We start from the raw sequence: 18,664 nt of genomic DNA, 5'->3' as shown, positions 1-18,664 counted from the left end.
GCTGATAACGTGTTATGAAAAATGAGAAAAGTACAAAGATTGAGATGAGGGAGATGGAGAAAATAAGAGGAAATTAGAGGAGAAATTAAGGGGGAGTTCTCATTTACTTCATTGTCTCAAATGTGTGTACATCATCTCCTATTTATAGGACCCCAATATTGAAGACTAACCTAAAGAGTTACAAGTACATAAAGAAAGAAATTAAGCGACATAATTGTACAATTGGAGGTTATAGGAAATCAATACTTGAAACCCTTCAATTTGGGAGTTATAAGGTATAATGCTATTAACCATGAGAAGGAATCTCAAAGGGCTAAGGAGTTATGAACATCCACACAACATAATATTTACAACAGAGATAATATGTTATTTATTTGTGTCGGTTGAGCTGTATGCCTTCATAAATGTTAAACCAATTTCTTGAATCACAAGGTCTATAGATGATGGCCAGAAAATTCGAAAAGCTTTCTAAAATAGAATAAATTATTTCATCAAATAAATAATTAATCAATAGAAGCTTCCCTGCTTGGAATTAATTAGATCCCAAAGCTTCTTGGATTCTATTTATTAATGTTAATTTGGTACAATTAAGCATTTAAATTATTTCTGTAGTTTTTTGTATTTTATTGAGTGATTATTATTTATGAATGTTATTTTATTTTATTATTGCCAATTAAATTGTATTATTTTAATATGACCGGTTCGACCCCGGTCTGACCCTGGTCCGACTATTAACCCTTAACCCACTATCTCGACCAGTTCAATATCCGGTTCGGTTTTTTGTTCCTTGCAAATTATACATCTTGAAGTTTAATGATTTTAGCTGCAAAAAAATAAGGTAGCCAAAATAAACAACTAATGAAGAAAATCACTCGAAGCCACCATGAAAGATCACCAAATTAACTTCTGAGAAATCTTAGTCTTCAATAAGCTCGATCTTGATGCCTCTGATTGTGACTCGCCCTTTCCCATACCTCGGAACCAAAGTCACACGAACACTATCATCGTCCTCGGCTTCTAAATCCTCCAATAAATCACTCAACCCCAACCTTAAATTTGTAATAATCTTCTTGTTCTTGTGCTTGTGCGTGTGAGGCACGCTCACAAAACTTCCTGCGAACTCTGAGTTATCTGGCCTTATAACCTTATCATCTTCGTCATTAACGAACACATCAAACTTCACTGCTTCGTTTCTCTCAAACGCAATCCCTTCAATCACCAACACCTCCTCCTTCTCTTCCTTCTCCTTCTTGCTCCTTCCCTTCTTCGGCCTCTTCACATCTGTGCTCACTGTAGACTCCAGAACTACAGGGAACTTGACAGATTTTGAAGAAGTCTCAGCAGCTTGTGCAGCTCCAGCACCAAAAAGTTGAGGAACCAGGGCTACCTTTTGAGCTTTCGAAGACCTGCGACGAGGTGTGGGCTTTGATTTCAGCCATGGAAGTTCGACGTCTTGATAGACGTACCCCAGTTTTCTTGTGTCGAGGCAATCTTTGACTTTGACGCGTACGAGGTTCTTGTTCTCGTCGTAGAAGAGGAAGCCGGAGTTCAACCAGTCTGGGTCGGAGATGTCTCTTCTCTTGCCTCCTAGGGTTTTCCATATGCTCCACATTCTGTCGACGTTGGAATGATGGCCGAAGAAAATGGGGTCTCTGCCAGCTGAGTAAAAGTTTCCCATGTCTTCGTAGTTAGGCTGGGTGTTGTCGCCGGTCCATAAGTGGACCGGATCGTGAGGGATATTCTCGATAGAGCCGGGGCCGGGGTTCGGCTCATCTCCGGCTCGGTAGGCGCTTCCGAAGAATAGTCTGTTTATTAAAATAAAGATAAGCATGAGAAATATGAAAAATATAGTACTCCTCCGGTCTTTAATATAGGACCCATTTAACTAATTTGATTAGATTAAGGAAGTTAGGTAAGTTAGTTAATTATAAAAATTGTGACACGTTTTTTCTAAAATACCATAATCATCTTTCTTAATGCCCCTCTCTATCTTCTACTTGATTATGGTTGACGGAGTATCCATAGGGGTAATTTAGAGAAAATTGATAAATATGAAAAATGGGTCTTATATTTAGAACCAAAACCAACTCAGCAATTGGGTCCTATATTAAGGACCGGAGGAGTATATGGGAAAGAGAAGAGAGACCTTTAATATATACCAAAGAAGGGCGTTGAAAATCAAAACCATTGGATGCAGAAGTGGGCGCATGTATTTAGAAGAAAACTGTATTTTTTTTTTTGGTGACAGAAAACTGTAATTTTTAAAGTATTCACTTCAGGCCTTCGATGGAGTGACCCACCATACTTTCTAGAGTATTATTTATTCAATTAGTGGGCACAGTGGTGATTTTTTCCTATTTGGACCGATTTATTATTCCAATAAGAGGGCAATATCGATTATCTCTATTTCACTGCTATTTGTATAATTAAATGTATTAAGAGAAGAGTCAGTATACAAGACATTAATACATTTAAGCGATTTTAGAGTTAAATAACCAAAAATATATTTTCTAAAGTTAAAAGACCTAGTTAAAAGTTTGTAAAATTAAAGGAACAAATACATACTTAACCAAAAGATTATATTAATAATACATGCATTGTTATCATTGAAAAAGGTTTTCCAAAATTTAAATTACTTAAAATTTATTTATGATCAACTTTACCTAACATATTACATGACTGCTGGATGGATTAAGCTTATTTTTTATTGGGTATGAATGATATAAAAATTGACGAATTATACTTATACTAGGTCGGTCCCCAACAATTTCACCTAATATAACAAGACCTTGGGATTCCCTCGCATGGCCATGATACGTACTAAAGGCTAAACCTTCAGGAGGGTAGCGAGAACCCCAAATCAAATGGTGTATACCAGTTACGTTCATTTGAGTTGACTACTTGGTTTCAAAATATCCTCTATTTAACACTTTTGTTAAATGTAAAAAATATATTTAGCATGATTGAAGTATTTTTATTTAAAAAGTAAATAAATGGGACTAAAGTCAACTAGGTGAGATCTACGCATATATTTGGAAACGTTTGAAAAATTAAATTAAATTTTACGTACATAAGTGAGAAAACTTACGTTGGGGTTTTGGCGTTGGAGACCATTTGCCTATACATGATGGTGAGATTACTGGAGATGACGCTACGACCTTTGTTACTGTTCTGAGACGTGGAACTGTCGTCGTCGATGTTAAAGTCAAGGTCCGTGATTGCGGGAGGTTGGTGTTTCGCACTACGAAGAGCATCATACAGAGACGACGCAGAATCTGTGTAAATCGCCGGAATCTGCATTCCGGGGGGAGAATCCCAATTCCAGAACGGCAACGAAAAACTGGGATCTCCGATCAGGCTCCCTAAGATTCTCTCGTGGAAATAAAGGTACCAACGATGAAAGGGAAAGAAAAGCCAAGAATTATGGACTTGGAGATCGAGGTCAGGGAACCCTGCTTGGTGATACGCATCGACGCAGTATGCGCAGTGAACGTTAGCTTGTTGTGTGAAGCTACGTGGGTCATCGGAAGGTAAAGCTTTCATGAGCTCAATGGCTTTCTTGTACTTTGCTAATTGGTCGGCGGTGACCAAGTGAGCCGCCGGTCTAACCCTAAGGGGTTTAGAGGGTGGAAACTTGAAGTCTATGATTTTTGAGGAAACTGGCGGGCAACAGTTGGTTGGTTCAACGCCAGGTGGTAGATCCGGTGGGCCACAGGTGGTTAGGTCTGGTGGGGCCACCGGAGCAGCGAAGGCAAAAGGGTTGGCGGCGGCAGCACCGTAAAGCCCTCCAATGGCGCCAAGGACAACATTTCTCCGATTAGCTAGAACATGAACTAGTTGTTGATCTTCTTGGGAGATATTTTTAGGGTTTTCAGAGTCACTATGCATGGCTTTGCACGAGAATTTGGAAACATGATAAGGTTTTGGTTTGGTATTTCTGGAGGATCGTGGATGAGAGAATGGAGACAAGGAAGAAGTAGAAGAAGAGGCATTAATGGAGGACAAAAAGGAAAGAGATGACGATGAGATGGAGGCCATGTTTTGGCAAGTTGGTTTGAGATGATAAGTGCTGGTATCGAAGGCTTTTATGATGAGATTGAGAAGACCAGTCCAAATTAAAAACATAGAGGCACAGTTTCTTTTTTTTTTTTTTTGACCAGCAAGAGGCACAGTTTCTATTCTCACAGTTTTCGTAGGGGTGATGATATCAAAGAAGAAATTTGTTTGAAAGCCTTTAATGTTGACATTTCAGAGCTGCATTTATTGCGAGTATAACTTGCTAATTAGTATAAATGAACTATTGTGCACATGATTAATTCTCCAGAATTTAATAAGCGAAATGTTTCCACTTCTCTGAATTTTCTTCAATGACCAACTGCTTTTATTGGACAATTTCTAGCTTCCATCTTACAAATTTCGATTTTTTTTTTTTGGTATTTGAAGTAGACAATTATCAGTCCAGAAGAAGAAAAAGAAGAAGACAGTTCTGTTTGTATTATAACTAAGTCTCGAGGAGGTAATTTTTCTCCGTTTCTTGCGTATGAAACTTGATTACTGTTTCTTTCGGTTCTTTGTGACACAAGCTCCCTTCTTTATTGTAAAATATGTCTAATTATTTACCTCACCATGACCAATAAAACTTTAATTGTTCAAATATAGAAAAAAATTATATTCACTCATATTTAAAACTATGTATTATATATATATATATATATATTCAACTAGAGAAAAGTTACATATGGGTAAAAAAATTGCTTCAGACTTCACTAAATAAAGACAGTCTTAAAAAAATATAATCGATACCCATGACAAGGATCATTTATTTCTTTATAGAATATGCCCTCATGATAAAAACTGATGCGAGAAATGCTATCTTTTCAATTTTTAAAATTGCCATGTGCTTTATGCAAAGTTATATATAAATAAGTTTAATAAAAAAATTTCGAAGAAAATTGCATCGTGTATATTGCCCGTAATTTGATAAAGTTAAAGTTCCATAGTTGTAAGAATTACAGTAATATATAGTTTGATTGCGGAGAAAATCATGTTATAGGTGCCCATATTTTTCCGTAATTATTAATTTGATACTTATATCTTTTTATCTCTTAATTAAATCTTGTAAATTTGCTCAGTTAGCACCGTCAACCACAGTAACGTTGATCTGTTACAGTACTGTTAACTCTTATAGAAGAGCTAATGTGTCAATACTACAGAATTAAAGAATTTAATTAAAAAAAAGTAGAGGTACTAAATTAAAATTTAAAAGAATATATATAGAGAGGTTCTTATAAAATGGGTCCCGTTAACCATATTTTTGTCTGTGAATGTGATTACTACCTATTTTTCAGATTCTTTAAGCTAAGTTTTTAAATATTGCCCCCGAACCTATGAGATTTTTTTTATATCTACAAATGATATCTTATAATTAAGATAGGAGGTAGTATATTTTTTACTCCCTCTGATCCCAATGTATGTTATCAAATTGTTGTCGTGCTCAACACTGCTGGGGCTGCCCCTTACCAAGAACATGAAAAAAAACCGAAAACTAAATACGCTCTCCCATGCTAATGAAAAGCTATATAATTAATTTATAGATATTAAAACATTAATTAAATTAATTATTTATAATAAATGTGTGATGATTTTTTTTTTAAAAAAAACCCTCTGTGATTATTATTCCTATAGATAAAACTCCCTTTAATATATATATATATATATAATAGGTATGGATGGTTCAAAAAAATTGTATAAATTGAGAAATAAAATGAATTAAGATTTACTATTTAAGAGCAAAACAAACCATTCAAAAGCTATTAGACTATTTTCTAATAAAACATGTTTTAGTAATTTCGTATAGTTTTAGAATTGAATGAAGAGGGTCATGGTTAGATATTGGACCGGCCAAAAGAGAAATCATTACCTATGGAACTAGTAGCCAGTTAACTAATTTGATGAGATTAAGGAAGTAAGTTGAGTTAGTTATTTGTTCTAAATAGGTGTTGTCTTTTCTAAAATATCCTTACTAATAAAGTGTATTGACCAGAACTATCATTGTTAGAAGGACTACTTTGGAAAAAAATGTATAAATATGAGAAACAAAGTGGATTGGGGTCCTATATTTAGGACCAAAATAAAAATCAAACAGGATTTTATATTAAGGATGAGAGGTAGTATATAAATAAAATGAGAGAGAAGGATAACAAGAAGATTTAGTTCTCTTAGAAAATACTTCATAAAGGAATATTTACTGGGCAATGAGGACGAGAGCGAAACATCTAAGGCTGTGTTTGGCATCGCGTTTCATGGCCTAAACGTACGTCTCCACCGGTAAAATCTACTTTTGGGATTTTGAAGTTGTTTGGATTGACTTCTTTTTGTGATGGGCTTATGGGGTCTAATGAGCTGTTGGGCAGAAGCTACTTTTTTTGGCTTTTGGAGTGATGAGCGGTTGGGGGTGAGGAACGGTGGGGTGTGCAGGAGAGAGAAAAAGAAGAAAGAGAAGAGATGATGATATTGGACATGAACAGTTTTTTTTTTTGACATTCACATGTTGTAAAAGTGGAACAATAAATTAAGGATAATATTTTTTTAGTAAATACTGAACATAAATTATCGCAAAAGTAAATACTAACGTAAAATTGGAAGAAAAAAAAACAAGAAGAAGAACCATGCTATTTTTCATTTATTTACTTAATGTTTTTTTTTTTGTAAAAAAAGATATCTTTTTGTTGTGGGCTTCTGGGAGAAGTAAACTTTCGGTGCGTTTTAGGGTGCTGTGGGCTGTGAAAGAAACCGTTGGAAAATTTATGGCTGTTTTAAAATTTTTTACCCACCTGACCCTCATCCCTACATGAATATTCTCTCACCTCAATAATAAAACAAAATCACAAGTTCACAACACACACTCCTTCGTTGGAAAATTGTCACATTATACATATAATTCCTTTATAACAATAAATTAAATTTTCTTATTTTTAATAATTTTTTTCAGTACTTTTTTAAAAATGGCCACATTATACATATAATTTTTTTCTAATAATAAATTAAATTTATTTACTTTTAATAATTTTATTTTCCTTTTTAAAAAATAGTCACATTATATATATATATCTAATATTAGATATATATACTATTTAATAAAATTCATGTCCTTTTAAGTCATTTTACATCCAAACTTACTTTTACATTTATCATCCAAATAAGTTTCAACTTCTCAAACTGACTTTTTTTCAAAATCCAATCCAAACATAAATCACATTATCCTATGTGACTTTTATCCAATCTAACTTCTATAAAAGTCAGATTGAAAAAAAAGTTACTTCTCCACTATTAATTCAAACACACCCTAAGTATGCGATCGTAAAACCCGCACAAAAAATATATGTGGGACCCGCTACTATCCTAAATACTGGTCAGAGTTAGAGCCGGGAAAACGGGCCGAGCCCGTTTAAGTCGAGGGCCGGGCTTGTATTTTGGAGTCTTGAAAGGGAAGTCGGGCTTAAAAGGGCCAGCCCTGTAGGGCCGAAAAATAAACGGGCTGGCCCTGTAGGGCCGCGGGCCAGCCCGTTTAGGCCCACCAATTTTTTTTTAATTTTTATATTTTTTTTTAACTTAAAAAAAGAAACCCTAACATTTTAGACATAGCATAATCTTAATTTTACTTATTCCAACCGTTCACATAGATAGCATTCACAAAAAAAAAGAAGAATCATTATAGTTGTGGGAAAAATAACCAAAAAAACGTGAAAATTGCAAAATTTAAAACTAAACATATTCACAAAAATATATTGTTATTTATAAGTTGTCAAAACTTGTTAAAATATTGTATGTGTAATTTTTATGGTCTTTATTTGTTATTCTCCCATATTTTTTATACTTGAAATATAATTGATCAAAAAATCTTTTGAACTAAAATAAAGATCTATATCATTTTTATAGTTAGAAACAAATTTAGAACTAAAGATGATGGACTCTTTTCTTTTTTATCGGTATGACAAATGATTATTCTTTATGTATACTATGTTTGTTAGTTAAACTTTTTTGTTAATTATTGATAATTAAACCAGATCATCTACATTGTAATTATCTACTGAACTTAGTGCTTATTTATTTGTTTACGTCTGTCCTCTATTTAGTTTGTTTATTCAATAGACTCTATTACACTGTGATATATGTTTAGACATGATGATGTTTATATTTGTGAGTTAATTTTATTTATATTTATACTTTTTATTAGTAACTTTATTGTTTTATTTTTATTATTTTGATAAAATATGCAAACAAAATTTAAAAATTTCATTTTAGTTAAAAGGGCTAAAAGCCCGCGGGCTGGGCTTGAAAAAATGAGTGATTTTTGGAACTCGGGCTTAAACGGGCCCGCCCGTTTAAGCCCGAGCCCGTGACAGACCGGCCCTGCAGGGCCGGGCCGGCCCGTTTTCCCAGTATTAGTCAGAGTAAAGATAAGGTGAATAGGAATCTTCCCTCGTACGGCAGTCGGAGCAGATAAGATGAGATAAGGCTGTGCTACTATTCCCTCATTCCCTTCCCGTCGTGACCTTTTCATAAAAGATCTCGTGTGCAATTTTATGTGGACATTAAAAGAACAATTCCAAAAAAAAGCCTCTAAATACCAAATCAGGAATATTGTTGCTTTAACTGTAGTCAATTGTTATTAAAATATAGTAAATAAGACTGATTTAAAATTTTAAAATTTTAAAATTCTAAGATGTACACTACGTTATTAGAGATAAATAACTAATTTAATTTAAATATAGTAAATAAATTAATTAAGTTGGTTATTTGTAATAAATGTATATTAACATTATTCTTCGGTGGAAACTCATTACAATCAATATAGATATTTAGGGTGCAGAGAAGCCATGAATATCTCAGGAATTTTCTTGCTTGCAATTGTGTGTTCCTGTATGGAATATCATGAAACTTAATAATGAATGGACATCATCTAGCTTGTTGCAAAAAATCTATAGAATTTAAGTTCCGACAAAGAAGGGACCAAAGATCCCATGCACTAGTTATCTGTATCAATACTTACCACATATTGCATGGGACCAAATGGAGGTATTTATAACATTTGCATTTACGACGACCAAAATACAACTCATCAAAATATGTATGTATTGAACGTGTGCATATTTTCGTTTTTGACAAAAGCGGCTGTCTCTTTTCAAATTGTCTTGTTTAAATTTTTCTTTCTTCAAAATATATAAATTGTTCAATTTTTGTCCCCATACTAGATGGTCACGGGTCTCGCGAATAGCGTGGAGAATTGAGACGGGCAACTTTATGAGAACTTTATATTATAATTTCACATTAATTAATACAATGGAATCAATTAAAATGATTTATTTCTTATAGAATATCACAATGACTTGCAATAAAAGTCATTAGTTATAGAAATTTGGTTAATTTAGTTAGGAATTTTTAAGTTAGGGAGGGATGCTACGTGGAAAAAAAATTGATATTTTAAATAATACCTGCTATTAGAAATCCTAGCATATTAATATTTGTATAGCGATATAGAAACCCTGATGCAGCCTTACGACTCGGGCATTCTTCCTGCTAATTTTTTGGTTCTGGCATATACATTTGTATGACACGTTCTGGCATACTTCTTTATTTAAATATATATTCCCTTTTCAACTATGTATATGAGGAGAGAGGAGGAGAGATGGATATGGATATTGTCCACAAACAATTTGTCTCACGCCTACAGGAGAAAACATGTTTTGTTATTAATACATGTATGCTAAACACATGAACAACAATTCTTCTTCTAGGCCACAATGGAAGGTTGTTTAATTCGCTTGGTCAACATACACACACACACACTAACTACATTATGAGGGTTAAATAACTAATTTAATTTAAAGATATTAAATAAATTAGTTAAATTGGTTATTTGTAATAAATGTGTATTAAAATTATCCCTTAGTTGGAATCCATTACAATCAATATAGGGTGTGTTTAGATTAACAGTGGTAAAACTGACTTTTGTTCTAACTGATTTTTATAAACTTCAGTCAAAGTAAAAGTTAGTTAGTATAATGTGATTTATATTTATATTGGTGTTTATAAGAAATGGGTTGAAAAAACTGAAACTTGTTTGTATGATTAATAGAGAAATAGGTTTAGATGTAAAATGCCTAAAATGATATGAACTTTATTAGATAGTAGTATTTTATATTATATGATATTAATCTGATAATTATTTAGTTTTCTTAATCTCTTCAAATTAATCTATTGGGATTCTATATTAAAGAGCAAAAGTAGTATATTGTATGTATATAATTTGATAAATTCAAGAAAAATAATAAATTGCTTGCGTCTCGCATGGCCTGTTGGCGTGGAGGAATGGTCTCAGCGGCAAGGTCATGTGTTCGAGACACAGCACGAGAGAGAGCTTGAGAGAATCCTAAGAGACAAATAATAAATTAAAATAATTAAATCTTATTAGGTAATTTTTTCTTCTTAGAAGTAAAAAAAAAAAAATCAAATTATTATATCAAGATAGGACCCATTTAAATACTTTTATCTTTCTTCTCATTCTTGTTTTGTCTTTTCTCATTGCCAATGGTAAAAGCTCAAATTTTCAGCTTTTCTTGTATCTGACTTTTTCTTCAAAAGCCCATTTGAGAAAAAAGTTGATCCAAACAAGCATCATGGTAAAAATAAGCCACTAACCATAGTTGCATATTTTTCCATGTACGTTTGGAGTTGCAGACAGCAATCCAAACACACATTAAGTATGCGATCGTAAAGCCCGCATAAAAAATATATGTGGGACCCGCTACTTTCCTAAATACTGGTCAGAGTAAAGATAAGGTAAATAGGAATCTTTCCTCGTATGGCAGTCGGAGCAGATAAGATGAGATAAGGCTGTGCTACTATTCCCTCATTCCCTTCGCGTCGTGACCTTTTCATAAAAGATCTCATGTGCAATTTTATGTGGACATTAAAAAAACAATTCCAAAAAAAAAGCCTCTAAATACCAAATCAGGAATATTGTTGCTTTAACTGTAGTCAATTGTTATTAAAATATAGTAAATAAGACTGATTTAAAATTTTAAAATTCTAAGATGTACACTACATTATTAGAGATAAATAACTAATTTAATTTAAATATAGTAAATAAATTAATTAAGTTGGTTATTTTTAATAAATGTATATTAACATTATTCTTCGGTGGAAACTCATTACAATCAATATAGATATTTAGGGTGCAGAGAAGCCATGAATATTTCAGGAATTTTCTTGTTTGCAATTGTGTGTTCCTGTATGGAATATCATGAAACTTAATAATGAATGGACATCATCTAGCACTACAAAAAAATTGACTTTCAGCGGCGACAAAAGTCGCCACTGAAAGTATAAAAGTCGCCGCCGAAAGTCTTTTGCAGCGACAAGTCGCCACTGAAAAGTCGTTGCCGTAGCAGCCGTGGCTGAAAACTTTCAGTGACGACTAAAAAAGTCGCCGTTAAAAGATACTTTCAGCAGTGATTTTTAGAAGTTTCAGCGGCGACAAATGTCGCCGCTGAAAACCGTTTCGGCGGCGACACTCTTGTCGCCGCTGAAAGACTTTTCAACGGCGACAAATGTCGCTGCCGAAAGTGTTTTCTACGGCGACTTTTTTGTCGCCGCTGAAAGTAATGCCTAAGAGAAATTGGCTTTACCAATGCCACGTCATCATCGCCGGTGCCACGTCATCACCGTCGACCTCCACGTCATCACCGCTGACCACCACATCATCACTAGCCACCTCCACGTCATTGCCACGTCACTCCTCCTCGCCACGTCATCGTCTAAATATTTTCACCTTAAATGTGTCTTCTTCCAGGTTCGAACTCGTGACCGCCTCCTTTCGTGTCCAACCTTCTTGCCGCTGAATCAGATTGAATTTGTTTATTAATATTGTAAAATAAAATATATATTATTATATTATACTTTCAGCGGCGACAAAGAAAGTCGCCGCTAAAGGTCCACTTTCAGCGGCGACACTTTTGTCGCTACTAAAAGTCTTGGTTTCAATGGTGAACTTTCAGCAGTGACTAAAAAAGTCGCCGCTGAAAGTCCACTTTCGGCGGCGACAAAAAAAGTCGCCGCTGAAGGTCCACTTTCAACGGCGACAAAAAAAGTCTTGGTTTCAATGGCGAACTTTCAGCGGCGACAAAAAAAGTCGCCGTTGAAGGTCCACTTTCGGCGGTGACACTTTTGTCGCCGCTGAAAGTCTTGGTTTCAGCGGTGGCTTTTTTTGTCGCCGCCGAAAGTCATCGCCTAAATCTGTTTTTTTGTAGTGTAGCTTGTTGCAAAAAATCTATAGAATTTAAGTTCCGACAAAGAAGGGACCAAAGATCCCATGCACTAGTTATCTGTATCAATACTTACCAAATATTGCATGGGACCAAATGGAGGTATTTATAACATTTGCACTTACGACGACCAAAATACAACTCATCAAAATATGTATGTATTGAACGTGTACATATTTTCGTTTTTGACAAAAGCGGCTGTCTCTTTTCAAATTGTCTTGTTTAAATTTTTCTTTCATCAAAATATATAAATTGTTCAATTTTTGTCCCCATACTAGATGGTCACGGGTCTCGTGAATAGCGTGGAGAATTGAGACGGGCAACTTTATGAGAATTTTATATTATAATTTCACATTAATTAATACAATGGAATCAATTAAAATGATTTATTTCTTATAGAATATCACAATGACTTGCAATAAAAGTCATTAGTTATAGAAATTTGTAAGTTAGGGAGGGATACTATGTGGAAAAAAAATTGATATTTTAAATAATACCTGCTATTAGAAATCCTAGCATATTAATATTTGTATAGCGATATAGAAACCCTGATGCAGCCTTACGACTCGGGCATTCTTCCTGCTAATTTTTTGGTTCTGGCATATACATTTGTATGACACGTTCTGGCATACTTCTTTATTTAAATATATATTCCCTTTTCAACTATGTATATGAGGAGAGAGGAGGAGAGATGGATATGGATATTGTCCACAAACAATTTGTCTCACGCCTACAGGAGAAAACATGTTTTGTTATTAATACATGTATGCTAAACACATGAACAACAATTCTTCTAGGCCACAATGGAAGGTTGTTTAATTCGCTTGGTCAACATACACACACACACACTACATTATGAGGGTTAAATAACTAATTTAATTTAAAGATATTAAATAAATTAGTTAAATTGGTTATTTGTAATAAATGTGTATTAAAATTATTCCTTAGTTGGAATCCATTACAATCAATATAGGGTGTGTTTAGATTAACAGTAGTAAAACTGACTTTTATTCTAACTGATTTTTATAAACTTCAGTCAAAATAAAAATTAGTTAGTATAATGTGATTTATATTTATATTAGTATTTATAAGAAATCAGTTGAAAAAACTAAAACTTGTTTGTATGATTAATAGAAAAATAGGTTTAGATGTAAAATGCCTAAAATGATATGAATTTTATTGAATAGTAGTATTTTATATTATATGATATTAATCTGATAATTATTTAGCTTTCTTAATCTCTTCAAATTAATGGATTTTATATTAAAGAGCAAAAGTAGTATATCGTATGTATACAATTTGATAAATTCAAGAAAAATAATAAATTGCTTGCGTCTCGCATGGCCTGCTGGCGTGGAGGAATGGTCTCAGTGGCAAGGTCACATGTTCAAGACACAGCACGAGAGAGAGCCTGAGAGAATTATAAGAGACAAATAATAAATTAAAATAATTAAATCTTATTAGGTAATTTTTTCTTCTTAGAAGTACAAAAAAATCAAATTATTAGATCAAGATAGGACCCATTTAAATACTTTTATCTTTCTTCTCATTCTTGTTTTGTCTTTTCTCATTGCCAATGGTAAAAGCTCAATTTTTCAGCTTTTCTTGTATCTGACTTTTTCTTCAAAAGCCCATTTGAGAAAAAGTTGATCCAAACAAGCATTTAGATGTTTCGCTCTCGTCCTCATCGCCCAGTAAATATTCCTTTATGAAGTATTTTCTGAGAGAACTAAATCTTCTTGTTATCCTTCTCTCTCATTTTATTTATATACTACCTCCAATCCTTAATATAAGATCCTATTTGATTTTTATTTTAATCCTAAATATAGGACCCTAATCCATTTTATTTCTCATATTTATACTTTTTTTTTCCAAAGTAGTCCTTCTAACAATGATAGTTCTGGTCAATATACTTGATTAGTAAGGATATTTTAGAAAAGACAATACCTATTTAGGACAAATAACTAACTCAACTTGCTTCTTTAATCTCATCAAATTAGTTAACTGGCTCTTATAATTAGGACAAAAGGTAGTACTAGAGAGAGAATATTTCTTTTATCCTTTATATAAGTCATCTTATTAAATTTATTATATGAATACATAATTTTTTGAATTTTTCAGTTCTCACTTATTTCTAAAATTACAATTTGGCAATATCTTAGTACTAAAATTTAATTTAATTTATCTGTTCGTCCCAAATTGTTATTCCCCACAAAATCAAAGTTAACTGGAACGTTATCAAATTTCCTTGCAGCATTTTCTACCTTTTTTTCTCAGGTTGAAAACTCATTTTCTAGTTCTAAATTCTTTTTTTGCTGCAAAAAAAAAAAAGAAAAAACTAAGTAAGTTGGGTTCTGGATGCTCATTAAAACCAAGACAGTAGAATTCGAACTCATCATCTCATGAATTACGCTGACTACTTACCAAATAAATCAACATTTATTGGTGATTCTAAAAGTTTTATATATTGTGTAAAGAGTACACAGGTATGTGGGGCAAATCTCAGGGCACACACAATTTAACATATATTTTATATGTAATGATCTAGATCTTCATTTCATAGAATGCATCCTTTGGTTGAATTCGTTGGATCAGCGAAACAGGAAAGTGCACCGACATTTTGGTTTGGATGGATGGGAAAATGGAAGGAAAATTGAGAGGATAATATTATGAAAGAAAACTTTCAAATCTTACCATTTTTAACAATTTTTCCTTGCAGTATTTTTTTCCTTCAATTTTCTTCCTATCCAAATAAAGGATAAAATATTTATATAGATGTAAAAGTTTTCAGTTACGTGGTAGCACTATATTTTATGAAGATTTTTGTGCTTATACATTAGCATTATTACTTTGTCGTGGAGAGTTCAATAATTTACGTTTCAAAGTTAGCTATTATCATTGACGTTGAAATCATATGGCACGTTATATTAAGGGTAAATGTACAGTTTTATCTCTGATTTTATTTCTCATGTGCACCCGGCATCTTGATCACTTTAATGGTGCAATTTCACTTATGACTTTTATTGTGTTTTTTATTGCATGATGAATCAATTTATTATATATTAGTGATAATTGCTAATAATATAGAAGCAGACGTTGTTTCTGATGTAGTTACTTTCATCCTTTAAAAATATAAACCATTAGTTGTAGGTAAAGCGCACACACATATATATAGAGAGAGAGAGAGAGAGAGAGAGAGAAGGTAACTGTTAAGATAGAGACTAGAGTCTAGTGTGTTTGTAGTGGGCCGTAAGCCCAAGGTGCTTGGCCTATTATGGGTCCATGTCTTGCATTATCAATGTTTACCCAATCATAATTGATTGGTATTTTCATTCTGCTCTGTTCACATGGTACCGAGAGCCAGGTCCAGTGATTGAGCCCAAATGCATGGCAAAAGTTAAAGGCCTATTGCCTCTTTGCCGGTAGAATCACAGCAGTGTTGCAACGTCGGCGTTTCTGAAACGCTATTGCAGTACGCAAAGTCAAAAATCGCGACTTAGCAAGGTTACACAGTTAGTCCTGAATCAAAGTTCATTCTTGCATTTTAGAAGTTTCGCCTCACCAAGAACAATACACAAAAACGCCGCCTTAACATCTTCCCGTTTTGGCCACCGAGAGAACTCAAGAATAATCCACGATCCGCCATTACAGAGATTCTAAGAGTTCTAACAATTCGATTCTTGCTGTCTGCCGCACAAGCAAGTGATCCGTGACAGCTCCTCAGATTTTCTTTTGTCCCGACCCACTGCTCAATTTCTGTAAGCACAGTCAAGATCTGCCAAGAACTCATCGCAATGACTGATAAGACGACCTCCAGCGTTCCAGTGATTGATGCGAATCACCCCCTCTTCTTACACCCATCCAACGCACAATCTAGGACGTTAGTTTCTCAGGTCCTCACTGGCTTCAACAATTATGTCATTTGGAGCCGTGCCATGCGTTTGGCATTACAAGGTAAAAACAAGCTGGGTTTCATTGAAGGCACGTATACCTGTGCCAGCGAACCAAGCCACAAGGAGCAACGGGATCGCTGCAATGCAGTGGTTCTTTCTTGGCTCATTAATTAGTAGATAAGGAAATAGCCAATGGTATAGTGTTTGCCGACAATGCGCACATGGTTTGGGATGACCCTAAAGAAAGATTTCACAAAGTCGATGGTGTCAAGATTTATTCCTTACCGAAGGCCATCTCTTCTATAATCCAGGGAACTCTTACAGTATCCGCGTATTACACCAAACTCAAGTTAGTGCCTTTGCTACTTATAAATGTGAAATTGCCCAAGAATATATTAGTATAGTGCAGCAGTAATGTCTTTTCCAGTTTCTTATGGGATTGAATGATAGCTTTCAACAATCCCGATCACAGATTCCACTCATGTCCCCGTTGCCGAATGTCAACCAAGCATATGCTATGATATGCTAAGATGAGGATCAGAGACTCATATGGTCACAACAGTCCTATAGTCCATTTGAGGCAAGTGCTGCTACCACTAGAGGGAGGAGATCAGGCAAAAGACGTGGTAGAGGAATATCCCAGGATGAATGTAGTCATTGTCATCGCCGAGGTCACAAGAAAGAGCAATGCTTTGAGTTAGTTGGGTATTCTTCCAACTTCAGAGGTTGAAAAGTTCAGACACCTTATACGAACCAAGCAGTAGGAGAATAGAAACCTCAATCCTTTGAATCCACATACATATTGGGCACGCAGCCCTCTATACCCAACAGCAATACAATAAGATCTTGCAACTTCTCAAGAGTGACGCCAATGAACAGATGATTGGCACAACTGGCTACACTGAAGACACTACAAAAAAATATGTTAATTCTAGCGGTTATGGTGTTACATTTCTAGCGGTTTTAACCGCTACAAATAACATTTGTAGCGGTTAACGAAACCGCTAGAAAAACAGGTGTTAGAAAAAATTTCTAGCGGTTATCTCAACCGCTACACATCATGGTCAAAACGATAGAACATTTCTAGCGGTTACGAACCGCTAGAAATTATCTGAAGGAGACACATTACTAGCGGTTACAAAACCGCTAGAAATTTTTTCCGGGGAAACGTTTCTAGCGGTTTTATAACCGCTAGAAAAGTTTCCCCGGAAAAAATTTCTAGCGGTTTTGTAACCGCTAGAAACCTGCTAAACGGGAATTAAATAATTTCAGTAGCGCGCGAAAATTACTAGCGGTTATAGAACCGCTAGAAATATTTGGGAAATTAAATTTTCACACCAATTGAATTTTTAGAATGGCGGGAAAATTTTCTAGCGGTTCTTAACCGCTAGAAAGTTTGGCGCGAAATTTAAATTTGACGAAATATTTCTAGCGGTTCTGAACCGCTAGAAATGTTTACCGTGCCAGAAAAAAAAATTTATGGTTTTTCATATTATAATTTTAAAAACCATTAAATAAATTATTTTGAAGAATTTTTGTTAATTTGTATAATTAGTTATATGTTACATTTTATATATTCAAATTTTGTAATAAAAAATATGTAATTAAATTATGAATGTGTTAAAAGAAGTGAATTTAATCTAACAAGATAATTTAATTGAATATTTAATAAGATAGTTGAATTGAAGATGATATATTTTGGAATATTGAACCTATAGTATTAAGTTGATGAGTATTTGAATCAGTTGAGGAGGGCATGACAAATGTGGAGAAGAAAAATCTGAAAGGAAAGGAGAAATAAATATGTTAGTAAATTTTAAATAAAAACAAATAAAAGATACAATGAATTATAAAATAAAATTCACTTACCATAGAGTAAAAAGAAAAAAATCACAATATGAGATAGTAAGAAAAAAAGAGAGAATTATGAAGAAGAATAGGAGAGGAAGGAAAAGAGATGGAGTAAATGAATGTAGAGAAGATATGGTATTTATAGAGATCAGCGACACATTTGTAGCGGTGTTTTTGTAGCGTTTTATAACATTTTGTAGCTGTTATTCATTTTCTAGCGTATATAAAAGCGCTAGTAATTAGTAGCGGTTACATATGTAGCGGTTATTAACCGCTAGAAAGTTAGTATTTTTTATTTTTAAAATCTGAACGAATTTTAATTTACAGGTATGTATTTTGTAGCGGTTCATAACCGCTACAAATTTTTTCACGATATTGTAATTTGTAGCGGTTATTAACCGCTACAAATTACAATTTTCACGAAATTGTAATTTGTAGCGGTTAATAACCGCTACAAATTACAATATCGTGAAAAAATTTGTAGCGGTTAATAACCGTTACAAATGAAAATTTTTTTATTTTTAAAAAAATTTTACGAATTTTAATTTATACATATGTATTTATGGACGAAAAATTTGTTAAATAATTTATTTT

The 18,664-nt window shown here is 33.7% G+C and overlaps 1 protein-coding gene and 1 pseudogene across 1 annotated transcript; one reads left to right on the top strand and one right to left on the bottom strand.

Annotated features, from left to right (window-relative positions):
- Nucleotides 1-796: 796 nt before the first annotated feature.
- Nucleotides 797-4,038, bottom strand: LOC114732416 (polyphenol oxidase, chloroplastic-like). The gene is made up of 2 exons (XM_028919696.1): nt 3,089-4,038; nt 797-1,805 (listed from the first exon to the last, which is right to left on the bottom strand). The coding sequence occupies exons 1-2, from the start codon at nt 4,036-4,038 to the stop codon at nt 917-919; spliced, it is 1,839 nt and encodes a 612-aa protein (XP_028775529.1). The 3' UTR covers nt 797-916.
- The window catches only part of LOC114732415 (polyphenol oxidase, chloroplastic-like), a 36,540-nt pseudogene continuing 21,832 nt past the window's right edge, over nt 3,957-18,664 (top strand).

This window comes from Neltuma alba, unplaced genomic scaffold (genome assembly GCF_004799145.2).
Source record: "Neltuma alba isolate B1F8T4 unplaced genomic scaffold, ASM479914v2 tig00012910_pilon, whole genome shotgun sequence".
Classification (NCBI taxonomy): Eukaryota; Viridiplantae; Streptophyta; class Magnoliopsida; order Fabales; family Fabaceae; genus Neltuma; species Neltuma alba.
Note: the sequence above shows the minus strand (reverse complement) of the source record. Positions and strands in the feature narration are given on the sequence as shown.